The sequence below is a fragment of the Saccostrea cucullata genome, unplaced genomic scaffold, assembly GCF_032062105.1.
Source record: "Saccostrea cucullata isolate Sc308-1 unplaced genomic scaffold, CSIRO_AGI_Scuc_v1 ctg14769, whole genome shotgun sequence".
Taxonomy (NCBI): Eukaryota; Metazoa; Mollusca; class Bivalvia; order Ostreida; family Ostreidae; genus Saccostrea; species Saccostrea cuccullata.
The window spans coordinates 1-12182 of NW_026918835.1; the positions used below are offsets into that span (position 1 = coordinate 1).

General features: G+C 35.0%; 1 protein-coding gene across 1 annotated transcript; it reads right to left on the reverse strand.

The window, feature by feature from the left end:
- Window positions 1-480: 480 nt before the first annotated feature.
- Window positions 481-4386, reverse strand: LOC134272008 (sodium-coupled monocarboxylate transporter 1-like). The gene is made up of 7 exons (XM_062754246.1): window positions 3991-4386; window positions 3119-3187; window positions 2696-2747; window positions 2311-2378; window positions 2023-2103; window positions 1246-1319; window positions 481-641 (listed from the first exon to the last, which is right to left on the reverse strand). Exons 1-7 carry the CDS (start codon window positions 4336-4338, stop codon window positions 497-499), a joined length of 837 nt encoding a protein of 278 aa, XP_062610230.1. The 5' UTR covers window positions 4339-4386; the 3' UTR covers window positions 481-496.
- Window positions 4387-12182: the final 7796 nt, after the last annotated feature.

The following is a 12182-nucleotide window of genomic DNA, read 5'->3' on the forward strand; positions in this document are numbered from 1 at the left end:
AGTCAAGAAAAACTTTCTAGATATCTGAGGATTTAAAATCTTAATGTTAGAATACTGAAAGTAAGATTGGTTGAAATATCCAAATCACTTTCAAATTGATGTATACATGCAGGCAAAACTTCTTATCTTAAACTCAAATTGGACCAAGAAAAAATCCCGGCAATATCTGATAATTCAAGATATCGAGGTTTGAAACACTTCCACTTCTCTTCAACATATGTAGAATTTTGATGTATTGGTGTTAAAGATACCAAAAGTTGAACTGTATGATTATGGTATTTAAATCTACCCATGCTTGAGATACAAAAGTTCAACTGTACATTCCAGCCAACTGACGTACTCAACTTACACTTTCCCAAGTGAGGTCAAGACAGCTAAATGAGAGACTATGTTTTCATCCCCCCCCCCCCCATTGAGGCAAAATAAGGAATCCTACTTACATTTTGGCCCCGTCACCTTTGGTGAGGAAAAGACAGCTAAATGAAGCACCCTATACCTACATTTTGGCCTCCTTCAGAGAGGCTAGAGCACTAAATCTCTGTATGCTCTGCTGACTAGCTCCAAAAGTTCCCACCCAGTTGATCATTCCTCCAAAGGTTAATGCCCAGAATGTGTGTCGTACTGTTGGATCAAAATCAAAACTGTAAAAAAAAAATAATCATTGACAACATTGAGATCAGAAAAAAATCTGGACTGAATTAGTGTTTTATAGGGCTCATTTACACCAATGCTAAGAGAGATAACTCTAGCTGAAAACAGTATCTATTCTAAAGGAAATTCTTCCATTTTTACTGATGTAGAATTGTTTATAGACAGATTGACAAAATACCATTGTAAAACAATGTTTATAACCTTCTGGTCTCTGACAAATTAAGCTTATGAAGAAAAACACACTTTTAAAACACAAAATTCAAGCTATTTACAGGACAAGTCATAAATCAGCAAATGTCTTGAACAAATATCATTTATTATACTGCATAGCTGGTTTTCTTGGCTGGTGTAAAGTTTGGCATTTTGCTTGCTCAAAGGCATTATTTTTTTTAGCATACACATGGTTTGAACATGTTGCAAAGGCACACTTAGAAGAATATTGATTATTTTAGCTAAAATAAGCCAAAATTAGCACCCCACTAAAATAACCCACAATACGCATTTATTAAGCCTTTCTTACCAAAATGACATTGATGAATAAATACACAGTGCAAAAGCAACTCTTGCCCATGATCATCCATGAGTGATACTTACTTCCAGAAGTTGATTCGACCCCACTGATCATTCAGTTCCCACACCTTTGAAAATCCTCCCACTTCTAAAGTAGCCTAAAAATAAATTGAGGCAACAATTACATTAATATTTTTACTTAATAGATTCATACCGGTAGTTTTATATTTAGCAACTGAAATCTAAAATAAACTTTCCATCATATATTTGCTGCCATCAGATTCTAAGCACTTCCCAAGTCATTAATAAATATCACTTAGTATTTCCATTTCTGATTTTTTTTCTCTGTGATAACTCTTTGAAAAGTAGGGGAGTTTATTTCTTGATAATTCTGCCGGAATGTAAATTCGGCAGGTTGATAGGTCAGGAGCTAAGGAGGCCTAATATGCATGCAAATCTTGTGAACATCTGTCTCTGTGTCTGACGCTAAGAGGCCAATTATGCATGTAAATCTCACTGCCTTTGTGTTTGACGTTAGTAGGCGAGGACTATTGAAATTGCATGGGAATCCTTGTGTGATTTAAATCGATTAGTCTACATTTTTAAAGTCTAAATCTACAATTTTATTTCACAATGAAATGGAAATATATGGAATCACTGTCACAAGGGATAATTAATGCATAACGGGCTTCGCCTGTTATGCATATTATCCCATGTTTCCCACTATCGTTGATGCCCTGGCATACTACACTAACTAGACAGAGATTCCTTAAACATGCATTTTTATCATTCTGAAAGATATTGTGAGGGATGAGTTATGATAGACTAAAACACATTAACTTAATTCATATTTCACCATACCTTAATGACAATAGTTAACAGAGTACCAAACATGATGATGGCCTGGAATGCATCCACCCACACCACAGCTTTAAGTCCACCCTGTAATTTACAAACAAGTGTAAATTAAAGCATCTTGATATAACACTTTTAATCCACCCTTTACATGGCAATAAAGCCACAGCTATTCAATATTTGAACAAAAGTTATCAACACTCTAAGAAATGAGCATTTTGTTTAACATAAGTTAAAAATATACCGGTCTCTTTAAGTCAGCACAAAATGAACAGGACACTATTTGAAACTTACCATAAAAGTGTAAAACGTACAAACGAATCCTATGAGAAGAAATGAGGCCCACTCAGGAAAACCAGTCACTGTAAAGAAATACGAAAAAAAATTCTGAGAATCATGCAATCACAACAATGTATAGTTGAACTTCAATATCTCAAACTTGGATATCTCGAATACCATGGATATGTCAAAGTGATGGGGAAGTCCCAACCACATTATTTTAAAGTATTTTACATATGTACACTTGATATCTTGAATCCTCAGATATCTCGATGTTTTTTCTCAGATTTGAGATAACAAAGTTTGACTGTAGTTTGTATATGAAAGATACTTGACCTGTGGCTTGAGCTTTACTTTTACAGTACAATTTCAATATGCAGAATTTTTCTTGATCACTGACCTGCATACAAGGCTGTTGCTGGAGCAAATGATGCAATTCCTGTATATATCAGCTGAAATAGAATCAATGTTAGTGATTAACATGAAAAGGTTAGACAAAACTCTAAACATTTTATTAGCAAATATGTTTACCAAGTAGAACATCTTTGAAGAATAAAAATCCATTTTACTTCATTATAACCATACTTCACAATTTCTGATTTTTCAATTTCCCATACCCTTTAAAACCAGGGGGAAAGCAAGTCAGTTTGCAATAGGTGTGAATTCATCAAAGCAGGTTCACCATACAGTGAATTCTTTTTGTATGAAGTTATATGAATTTTAGTATATTAAATCATAATATGAATTATTGACACAAGCTCTCCGAAATGTTCTATTATAACCAGCTTTTACTGAATTTTTTTATTAAAGCCTTCATACTCACAGAGGCAAATATATTGATGACAGTGGCTGTCAGTCTTGCTGCCCGTGACTTGAATCTCAGTTCTATATACTACACAGGAAAACAAAATGCACAAAACGTCAGTGATTGATTTACTTAGGATTGTACTTGAAAGATTTTTTCTGTTCATAATGTAAATTCTCTAATAATCAATAATAGACTGTTAAAATGAGGCCAAAAAAACATACTCTTGTTTCCTGTCACTCGACCTTCGTACCGTACCCACATTTTACCCCCCGACCCTAAAAGTTTTTTTTACATTTTCATTTTGGGGGGGGGGGGGGCTATTTTCCTGTAATAGTTAAGTTGACCAACAATATTTACAGAACTAATACATCACAAGTGTACAGGATACCTTTACTTTATAAATCTAAAATCTTTATTAACAAACTTGCATTGTAAACTGATAACATACTGTTTTCTTCTTATAACTTGCTATAAGTTCGGCATTCATTGAGTTTTTTAAAAAAAAAATTTCTCAAAATAATTTTTTTCCCTACCTACCTACCCACCCTATTTTTTTGGTCAGGGGACAGGAAACAAGAGTATATTTTCTTTTGGCCTGATTAGATGTAAACATCATTACATGGCACCCCTACCCTAATGAAATAATGTTCAACATATTGTTAAGATTGATTGAGTAATTTGAATGACTAAGAATCGGATCATACTGATACAATTTAAGTTAGACATAAACCTGAAAATCACAAAGGATCGATATATAATATATAGTAATCTTTTATATCCTTATATAAACTGCAATTAGTTTGTTATCTCCCTTATACTTCATTTTTTTTGGGGGGGAGGGGGGGGGGGGCAAATACAATTATCTTTCTCAATATATTTGAAAATACCTGATACATGCTCGTCAATTTCAGTGGATAGAAAAGTGGCACAAACAAAACAGCTGCCAGTGCTGCGGCCGTCATTTGTCCGAATAAGTATAAATAATACTGCGTTCCTTTGGTGTACATTTCTGCAGGTGCCCCAAGAATCAAAATGGCTGACAGGAATGAAACTAGAATGGATACAGCCACAGGAACTATTTTCAAGTTGCGATTGGCCATTAAGAACTCCTTGGTGGTTTTCTGCTTCCCTCCTGCCAGGGCATAGTAAACCCCGATGCATGCCGAAATGATGAGGAGCCCGGAGAAGACTGCCCAGTCGACCACTGTGAAGTTATTTTTAGGAAGTCCTGACATGTTTGGTTTTTCTTTCAAGGAGGTTCTAATGTCAGCAACATCTTTCAGCTAATATTATAGACCTTCAAAATGTTCAATAAAAGAAGAAGATGGCAGATTGAAAACCATGAATAAATAAATTGACAAATAGCAGATATTTTGTGCACACTTCATTTTTTCCATTAGTTGGCACTTTTCTTCACCTGTCAGAATGGTTAGTCAATAATATTTTTTGTAGCTGCAGAACTGTATATGGCTCTCGATCTGGTTGAGAAAGTTCGGACAGAGACAAAAAACAAACATCAGCGGCGTATATCAATGCTTGGATCAGTTGCTCTGTGCTTGATCTATCCGAATTTTCTAAGATTTGAAGTGAGCTACAATCCTGTAGCTATACGGCTCTACTAGCCTTTGGAAAGCTCAATCATATTGAAGTTGAGCTAAACCATAGTATGTATAGGTGCAAAGAAAAGTACCTCATCTTTAAATTTCTTAAAAAGTTTTCATTTTATTGATTTTTTATTCACTTAAATATACACCTTTACAAAGTTAACACACAGCATTCCTTTTTGAGCAAAAATAGCAGTGCAGTCAAGGTCTACTTGCAAGCACGTGGACATCTTATGCAATGTTTGTTTAAAATAAATAACATCATTGACTCCTCATTATCGTTCAAAATCTTTATCGAATATTCAGTTTTATGTAAATCTTAACTTCTCTTTTATTCATTTCATTAGCTCAAAAACAAAATTCATCGTTTGCGTTGAAACTCACCTGCTCTGTGATTTGTTTGAGCAATGAAGTCCGATTCCCGATGCCTGCCGAAAGTGTCCTCGGAACATCTCGGGAGTGTATATAACTTACAAGTGTATTCGGAAGGCCTCGGTTGCTAGAATAAACGGAGAGTGTGCGAGAAACTGAAAGTAGGATTCACAGATACTTTCGATTATTTTTTGAATAACTACACTTTAAATTTGATGGCATTATTACTCAGGTCTGCAATAAGTGTGCAGAGAAACTATATGGCTTTCCACACGTTTCTTTGAGTGCAATTACGTATCATCGACACACAGCATAAACAGAACCAAACAAGATTTTTTTAAAGAAAGTTTATTTCACTACAAAGTCTACATAGAAACATATAGACCTAAAGCGAACGATTTAGGTCTATGATAGAAAGTCAGTTTTAAACAGGTTGGGACCAATCGCCCAAATGGGATGTAATAGTCCGTTCGGGATATAATGTCCCAAATGGACTATAAATTTACAGTGCAAAAATTGAAAGAATATTGGTGAATAAGGCGGGCAGAATGACTATAGTGCGACAGATAAGAAGTGAAAATTTTATGTTTAATCTCAATTGATTCCAAATTTTACTTGATATTTCATCTAATATTAAAGTATACTTTATGTAAAATCTCTACAATTTACAAAGATCTCACAAAGACTGAAAATATTTGCGTATGGAAATGCTTACACACACTAAAACCAACAAAAATGATCATTTTCTCATACTTAGAATTTTTCAATATGGGTGGGTCTTCTCTCCATTTTTTTGATAGCACAACACAATTTTTGGTTTTCATAAACATGGAGCGAAGACCCACTATACCTTAAAAGTACAATTTTATGTCACAACATTAGCATCTTTCCAAGAAATACATTTTTTTGTACTTCAAGTCCATTAAGTCGCGGGTCATATCACAAACATGATTTAAATGTCTGGAATCTTCGTTAGCGGTGTTACTAGCACAGTGGAATAACGCGTTTGTCTCAAAAAAGTATGCTATTGATGCGTCGGATTTTTATTGCTAGGGTTCGAATCCCACGAATACCATATAATAATTTTATGAACGGAAATTTTTTACATGATTTTTTCTCTCTCAGAAAAGTTTTTTTTTTCTCATAATTTCAAAAATTTCAATAATTAGAAGTTAATTTAAATATTAATCACATTGGCGTCGGAAGCAAATTGAAAGTTGGGGGGGGGGGGGGGGCTAAGTGTAAAAAAAATTTCTAAAAAACCTGACAAGCAAAAAAAAACCTGTATTTCCCAAACACGAAAATCCTATTTCCCGTTGGGGGGGGGGGGGGGGTAGGTTCGAACACCAGTACCAAAAATTTTATTCCAAACACCACCACTTTCCCCATTTTTAACCTATAGTAAGACGTTTCTGTGCAGAGTGGGGGGGGGGGGGGGGGGCTAAACTTACGAAGATGTGTTCAATGTCTATACTAATTATATTTTTGGAAAAAAAGTGGGGGGGTGGCTAAGCCCCCCCCCCTAGCCCCCCCCCCCCCCCCGTTCCGACGCCTATGTAATCAATTCACATATTTAATATGATTTCTTTTAAAATATCTGACGCAATAGGCATTCTGCCCGCCTTGTTCACCCATCTTCTTTTTATTTTGGTACTATATACAGTCGTTTTGCCAGTTACGGATTTTTGCCAGTTAAGAATAAATATTAATTTAAGGACTGATAATTAATAAATTAAACGGTGTAAAAATAAATTGTTTCTATGGTAAGAAGGCTTATTTATTAGTGTTTGAATTATGCGAAGTTTTAATTTTTTTACCCTCGGTTTGGTTTCGTTATCGTACTCGAAACAGTCGACATACTTTTACAACGCAACAAACGTGAATCACCGCGACGCGTAAGTCTGCAGAAAAACCTCTGTATACTTATAATTTTTCACATAAAACCACGTTCCAGGTATCAAAAGTAAGTTTGATATGTACTCTAACATATACTAAAAACTTGTCAAAAATAAATATTTAGAACACTGTAAGATATTAAAATATTTTCGTCTTCTTATTTTACCAGTTCCGAATACCCATTTTAAACACTATTATAAATTCACTCTTCGTTATTTTCTTCATTGTAAACCTGATTTATTATACCCCCGCTTGTAAAACAGGAAGAAGGGGTAGATAGTAAAGGGATGTTTGTCCATCCATCCGTCTTTATGTCCGTCCGTGCGTCTAGCTGTACGTCCGTCCGTCTGATATGCTCTAGGATATCCATTTCTTATCCGCAACCCCTCTTCTACCACTGAATGAAGTTTAATGAAGCTTCACAGAATTTAATGAGTCTTTCACAGAATCTTTGTTTTACAGTGCCAAAGTAAAACTATTTTATTTTTGGATCAGGCACATAATTTGGGCTCCCTGAGAAAAACATAGATACTACTACTCTTTGTAATATTGAAAGGTTTATCCATCTCTAATCCGCAATTCTTCCTATACCACTGAATAAGATTTCATGATACTTTCACAGATTCTTGATTACATTGTGACATAATGAACTTTTATTTTACTTTTTGAACTAACACTAATTTCGGGTCTCCCAGAGCAAAACATGGAATTTGTCTTAAATAATCATAAAGAAGGTGTGGGGTATCATTAAAATGAGCTCAGTGCCCACAGTACCTCTAGTTTCTCTTCAACCTTTGAAAATACAAATGATTTATTGGTAAGAAATTAATTTAACTTTTCTTAGGCATGCCAATGGATAACATCTGGGACGTATATTTTTTAATTTAGGGTTGAACTGAATAGGAATCTCTGGGCTATCCGGAACTCGTCGGCTTATTCGTAACTGGTAAAAATGACACCTATGGTAACTTGCGAAATAAATTTTTTTAAAGGCAGGATGGATTTTTAGGAAACAATATTTAATTCCACAAGTCATCGAACTACCTTGACAAAACACTTAAATTTTGAAATAATGTCTAGTATATTTATAGCTCAGCCGAATCGGTTTCTTATTCGGAACTGGCCAAACAACTGTATCATAAATCCGCATCAAAACACTTAAAATGAAATATTAATATTTACTTTTGGTAAGCAAGTTTTTATGAAATCCTACTGTTTGTTAGATTGATCCCCAAGAAGTTAAGGAACTTCCGAGGGATCAATCTCCTAAACAATGGGAATACATGTACAGGAAAACTTGTCAACCAAAAGTTATTCCTTTTTAAGAGGATAATTCACTGAAATTTTATGCAGTGGTTGTCTTTTGAATGATGATCAATCATAAAAAATTCTGTGCTGCCATGTAGCCAAGAGCTATGAATGCTTTAAAGGGAACATGCAACCTTGTGCCCCAACTTGGTGAAAAGGGGTTTATGTCAGTAGTGAGAAATTCAAAATGGCTGTACCAAGCTTCCATTCAAAAGAAATTTGCTGTAACCTTTCGAAAGATCCATCAATTAATACCTATGTTAATGAGCAGTAAATTTACTTAATAATTTAAAAAAAGAGTCAATCTTAGGTATTGACCTCACAAAATACAGTTAAACTATTATGGAGACTTTTTTCTGCTTACATGTATCACAATTTTTGCAAAAAAATGCTAACACACATTTTTATTGGCATATTTATGTCCCCTTCAAAGATGGGAAGGCATATTGCTTTGCAGCTGTCTGTTAGTTTGTCGGTCCACTTAGTTTCCATTCATTATCTTTGCAGCTGTTGCACATTCTGAAATGAAATTTTGTACATGTATACAGATTATCATAAGAGTGACAAATATCTAGGTCAATAAGTTCTGTTTCGGGCATGATCAGTCCATTTTGGACAGAGTTATGCCCCTTGGACTTTTTAGGAAAATTTCAATTATTAGCTGTTTCCGTTCATTTTCCTTGCAGAGGTAGCAAATAATTTAAATAAAATTTCATATACAGATTTATCATATGAATATCTAGGTCAAGTTCAGTTTTGGGTACAATTGAGCCATTTTTGACAGAGTTATTCCCCTTGGACTCGGAAAAGTTCCAATTATTTGCAGTTCCTTTTCAGCGGTTGCACATACTGAAATGAAATTTGAAATACAGATTTTTCATATGAATATCTAGGTAAGGTTTTGTTTCGGGTATGATCGAGTCATTTTTGACAGAGTTATGCCCCATGGACTTCAATTATTTGGGGGAGGGGGGCATAAGTGTTTTACAAAGCTCTTGTTTAGCTCAGCCTCTCCCTGTGTTTGGCTAGGACTTCAGTGTAATCAATTTTTATGACATGGGCTGCTGTTAGATGTTCCTTTAATCTTTCAATCATTGAATTATTTTATTAAAAAAATTATGACTTTTTTTGGTCAATACGAGAAATTTGAAGCCAAATTTGAAGTACAAAATTTTCACATCACCCTTCAGGCTTGGGAAATTTGTACTCCTCAAGTAAAGATTTTATCATTATGATATTGAACTCAAAAGCAGTTGAACTTCAGTGTTTCATACATGGATATACTGACTGCATGTATATTGCAAATACTGAAAGTCCCATTCTCTGTTTAGCTCACATATGCTGAATGCTCTCGTGATCTTTTCTGATCACCTATCATCCATCCATTCATCTGTTGATCGTCCATCTGTATTTTCACATTTTCAACTTCTCCAGAACCACTGGACCAATTTTAAGCAAACTCGGTATAAAGAATCCTTAGCTCAGAAATGATGGGCTAAATCTCCTTAAAACTTAAAAGGGAGGTATTTAAGAGAAAGATTGAATGATTGATATTGTTTAAAGCTTCATCAGCAATATTTCAGCCATAATTGAGTTATTATAAATTATGTCCTTATGATCTTTCTATGTTTGAAAGATTTTTGTGTTTCTCTGGTTGCCCCCACTAAACCTACTCTTTTTGAAAAACAAAAAAATGATCTTAACTTTTGTTAAGGAAAAAAATGGGCTGGGTCATTATTAAATCTTCTTTATAAGAGGACGTATAAACCAAGGTCCTATGTCGCAGTTGGTGCTGATACAAAAAAAAAAAACCTCACTGCTCAATGGCTTTCAGTGCTGAGCATATGACAAAATGTACAGCTCTCCACTGGCAGGTATGTGGCAACTTCATATCAGTGAAAAATTCTCAAGAGGCTGTTTTAGAAAGCGCATCTTCACATAAATTTTAATTCAGTCATCACATTGTTTGTCTTTATTATTTTCAGGTTGGGAATAACAAAGAGAGATGGAGGAGGAGGATTTTTGAAGTGACTGACTGATATGGTCTGGGTCTTCTGAATGTTTCATCAGTTCTGCTTAATTAAACCCCAGTAGATTTTCTTCCTGAAAGTGAATGCCATTCACTCCCATATAGCAATTCTCAATTTTTGACTCATCACTGATGTTTATTTATCATTATATTATTTTAAATTTTTATACTGTATTATATTGTGATGAATAATTTAAGAATTACTTAATATATTTGTGTATGTAAATTGGCCAGATAAAACTTTTTTTTTTCAGTTTGTATGCTGGTACAAGTAAGGAAATTAAACTTGAACGTAATGAAAAAAATAATTTTATAGCTTTCCAATTAAAAATGAATAAATATTTTATATGAAGTAATGCTTATTTATATAAGAAATAACTGTCTATAATTATTTGGTTTTAGGATCATGATCTGATCAAGCAATTGGCTGGTATGAAAATTTTGCATAAATGTCAAAGGCATTTGTGCATAAATTCATCACACAAGCCCTCATGACCCCCCCCCCCCCCCCAGCAAAAAAGGCTGTATTTGTTATATATACACTCTTGATTCCCCATTCAAAAATTCATGAGCTACAAACCCTATGTGCTATGTATGTCTGTGTCTCTGCACCTCCTTTTTACAAGTTCATCTTCCTCTTCAGAATTTCTGGGCTAAATTTCAACTGAACTTGGCACAGAGTATCCTTGGGTAAGGGGATTCACGTCTCTTCAAATGAAGGACCGTTCAAATTATAACACCCTCCTCTTTTTAGGTCACCTGAGTAAACTCAGGTGACCTATTGCTATCCGTTTTCGTCCGTCGTCGTGCGTCGTCCGTCGTCCGTCGTGCGCCGTGCGTTAACATTTGAACATTTTCAGCTTCTTCTCTGCAACCACTGAACCAATTTCAACCAAATTTGGCACAAAGCATCTATGGGTGAAGGGGAACAAAAATTGTGAATTTCATGATCCCTGCCCCCCTGGGGCCTGAGGGGTGGGGCCAAAACCACTAAAATTAATGCAATCTTTAAAAATCTTCTTCTTTACTCCTGGACATCAAGCAGTCAAACTGTTTGCATGATTGTAATCAGCAATGAGTCCTCTACCAAAATTGTGAAATTCGTGGCCCTGGGGTCAGGGGTTCAAGTGCTAGGGCGGGGCTCAATAAGTAGGTAGTGAAAATGCATTATTTCTTTGAAAATCTTCTTCTCTGCTCCTGGGTATTAAATAAACCAACTAAGTACATAGTTGTGATGAGCAAGAGTGCCTCTACCAAAATTGTGAATTTTATGGCCCAAGGGTCAGGGGTTCTGGTGTAAGGGTGGGGCTCTATTGATTATATAGTGAAAATACATGAATTCTTTGAAAATCTTCTTCTCTGCTCCTGGGTATTAAATAAACTAACTAAGTACATAGTTATAATGAGCAAGAGTGCCTCTACCAAAATTGTGAAATTTATGGCCCCAGGGTCAGGGGTTCTTGTTTTAGGGTGGGGCTCTAATAGTGAAATGCATGAATTCTTTGAACATCTTATCCTTTGCTTTTGGTTAATATACTAATGACCTAATTACATATTTAAGGCCAGGATTTATTTTATTTTCAGTTTTACAAACCCTTTGCTCAAGGTTTTGAATTTTCAGGGGAAAAAATAAAACAATTTTTTTTCTTTCCAATGTCAAATTTGAGTCGGGATCGAGATTTCAAATTTATGAACTCGCACTTCCGGTTTAACATGAAACGGCGGGTAAAAAAGCTAGATCTGAGCTTGGTTTAGTGTAAAATTCATCGAAACAAGTGCCATTCAAAACGTTTCACCCGTTCAAAGGACAAATAAAATGTTGAAGACTTTGCTGCACAATGACATGCTGGTGAGATAATTATGTATTCGT

What these genes read in the sequence shown, in the direction of transcription:
- LOC134272008 (XM_062754246.1), bottom strand. Translation starts at nt 4,338, where the DNA reads ATGTCAGGACTTCCTAAAAATAACTTCACAGTGGTCGACTGGGCAGTC. An exon ending in TCATCAATATATTTGCCTCT is followed by an intron (nt 2,748 to 3,118) that starts GTGAGTATGAAG and finishes ATTCTATTTCAG; the next exon opens with CTGATATATACAGGAATTGC. An exon ending in GGTCGAATCAACTTCTGGAA is followed by an intron (nt 642 to 1,245) that starts GTAAGTATCACT and finishes TTTTTTTTACAG; the next exon opens with TTTTGATTTTGATCCAACAG.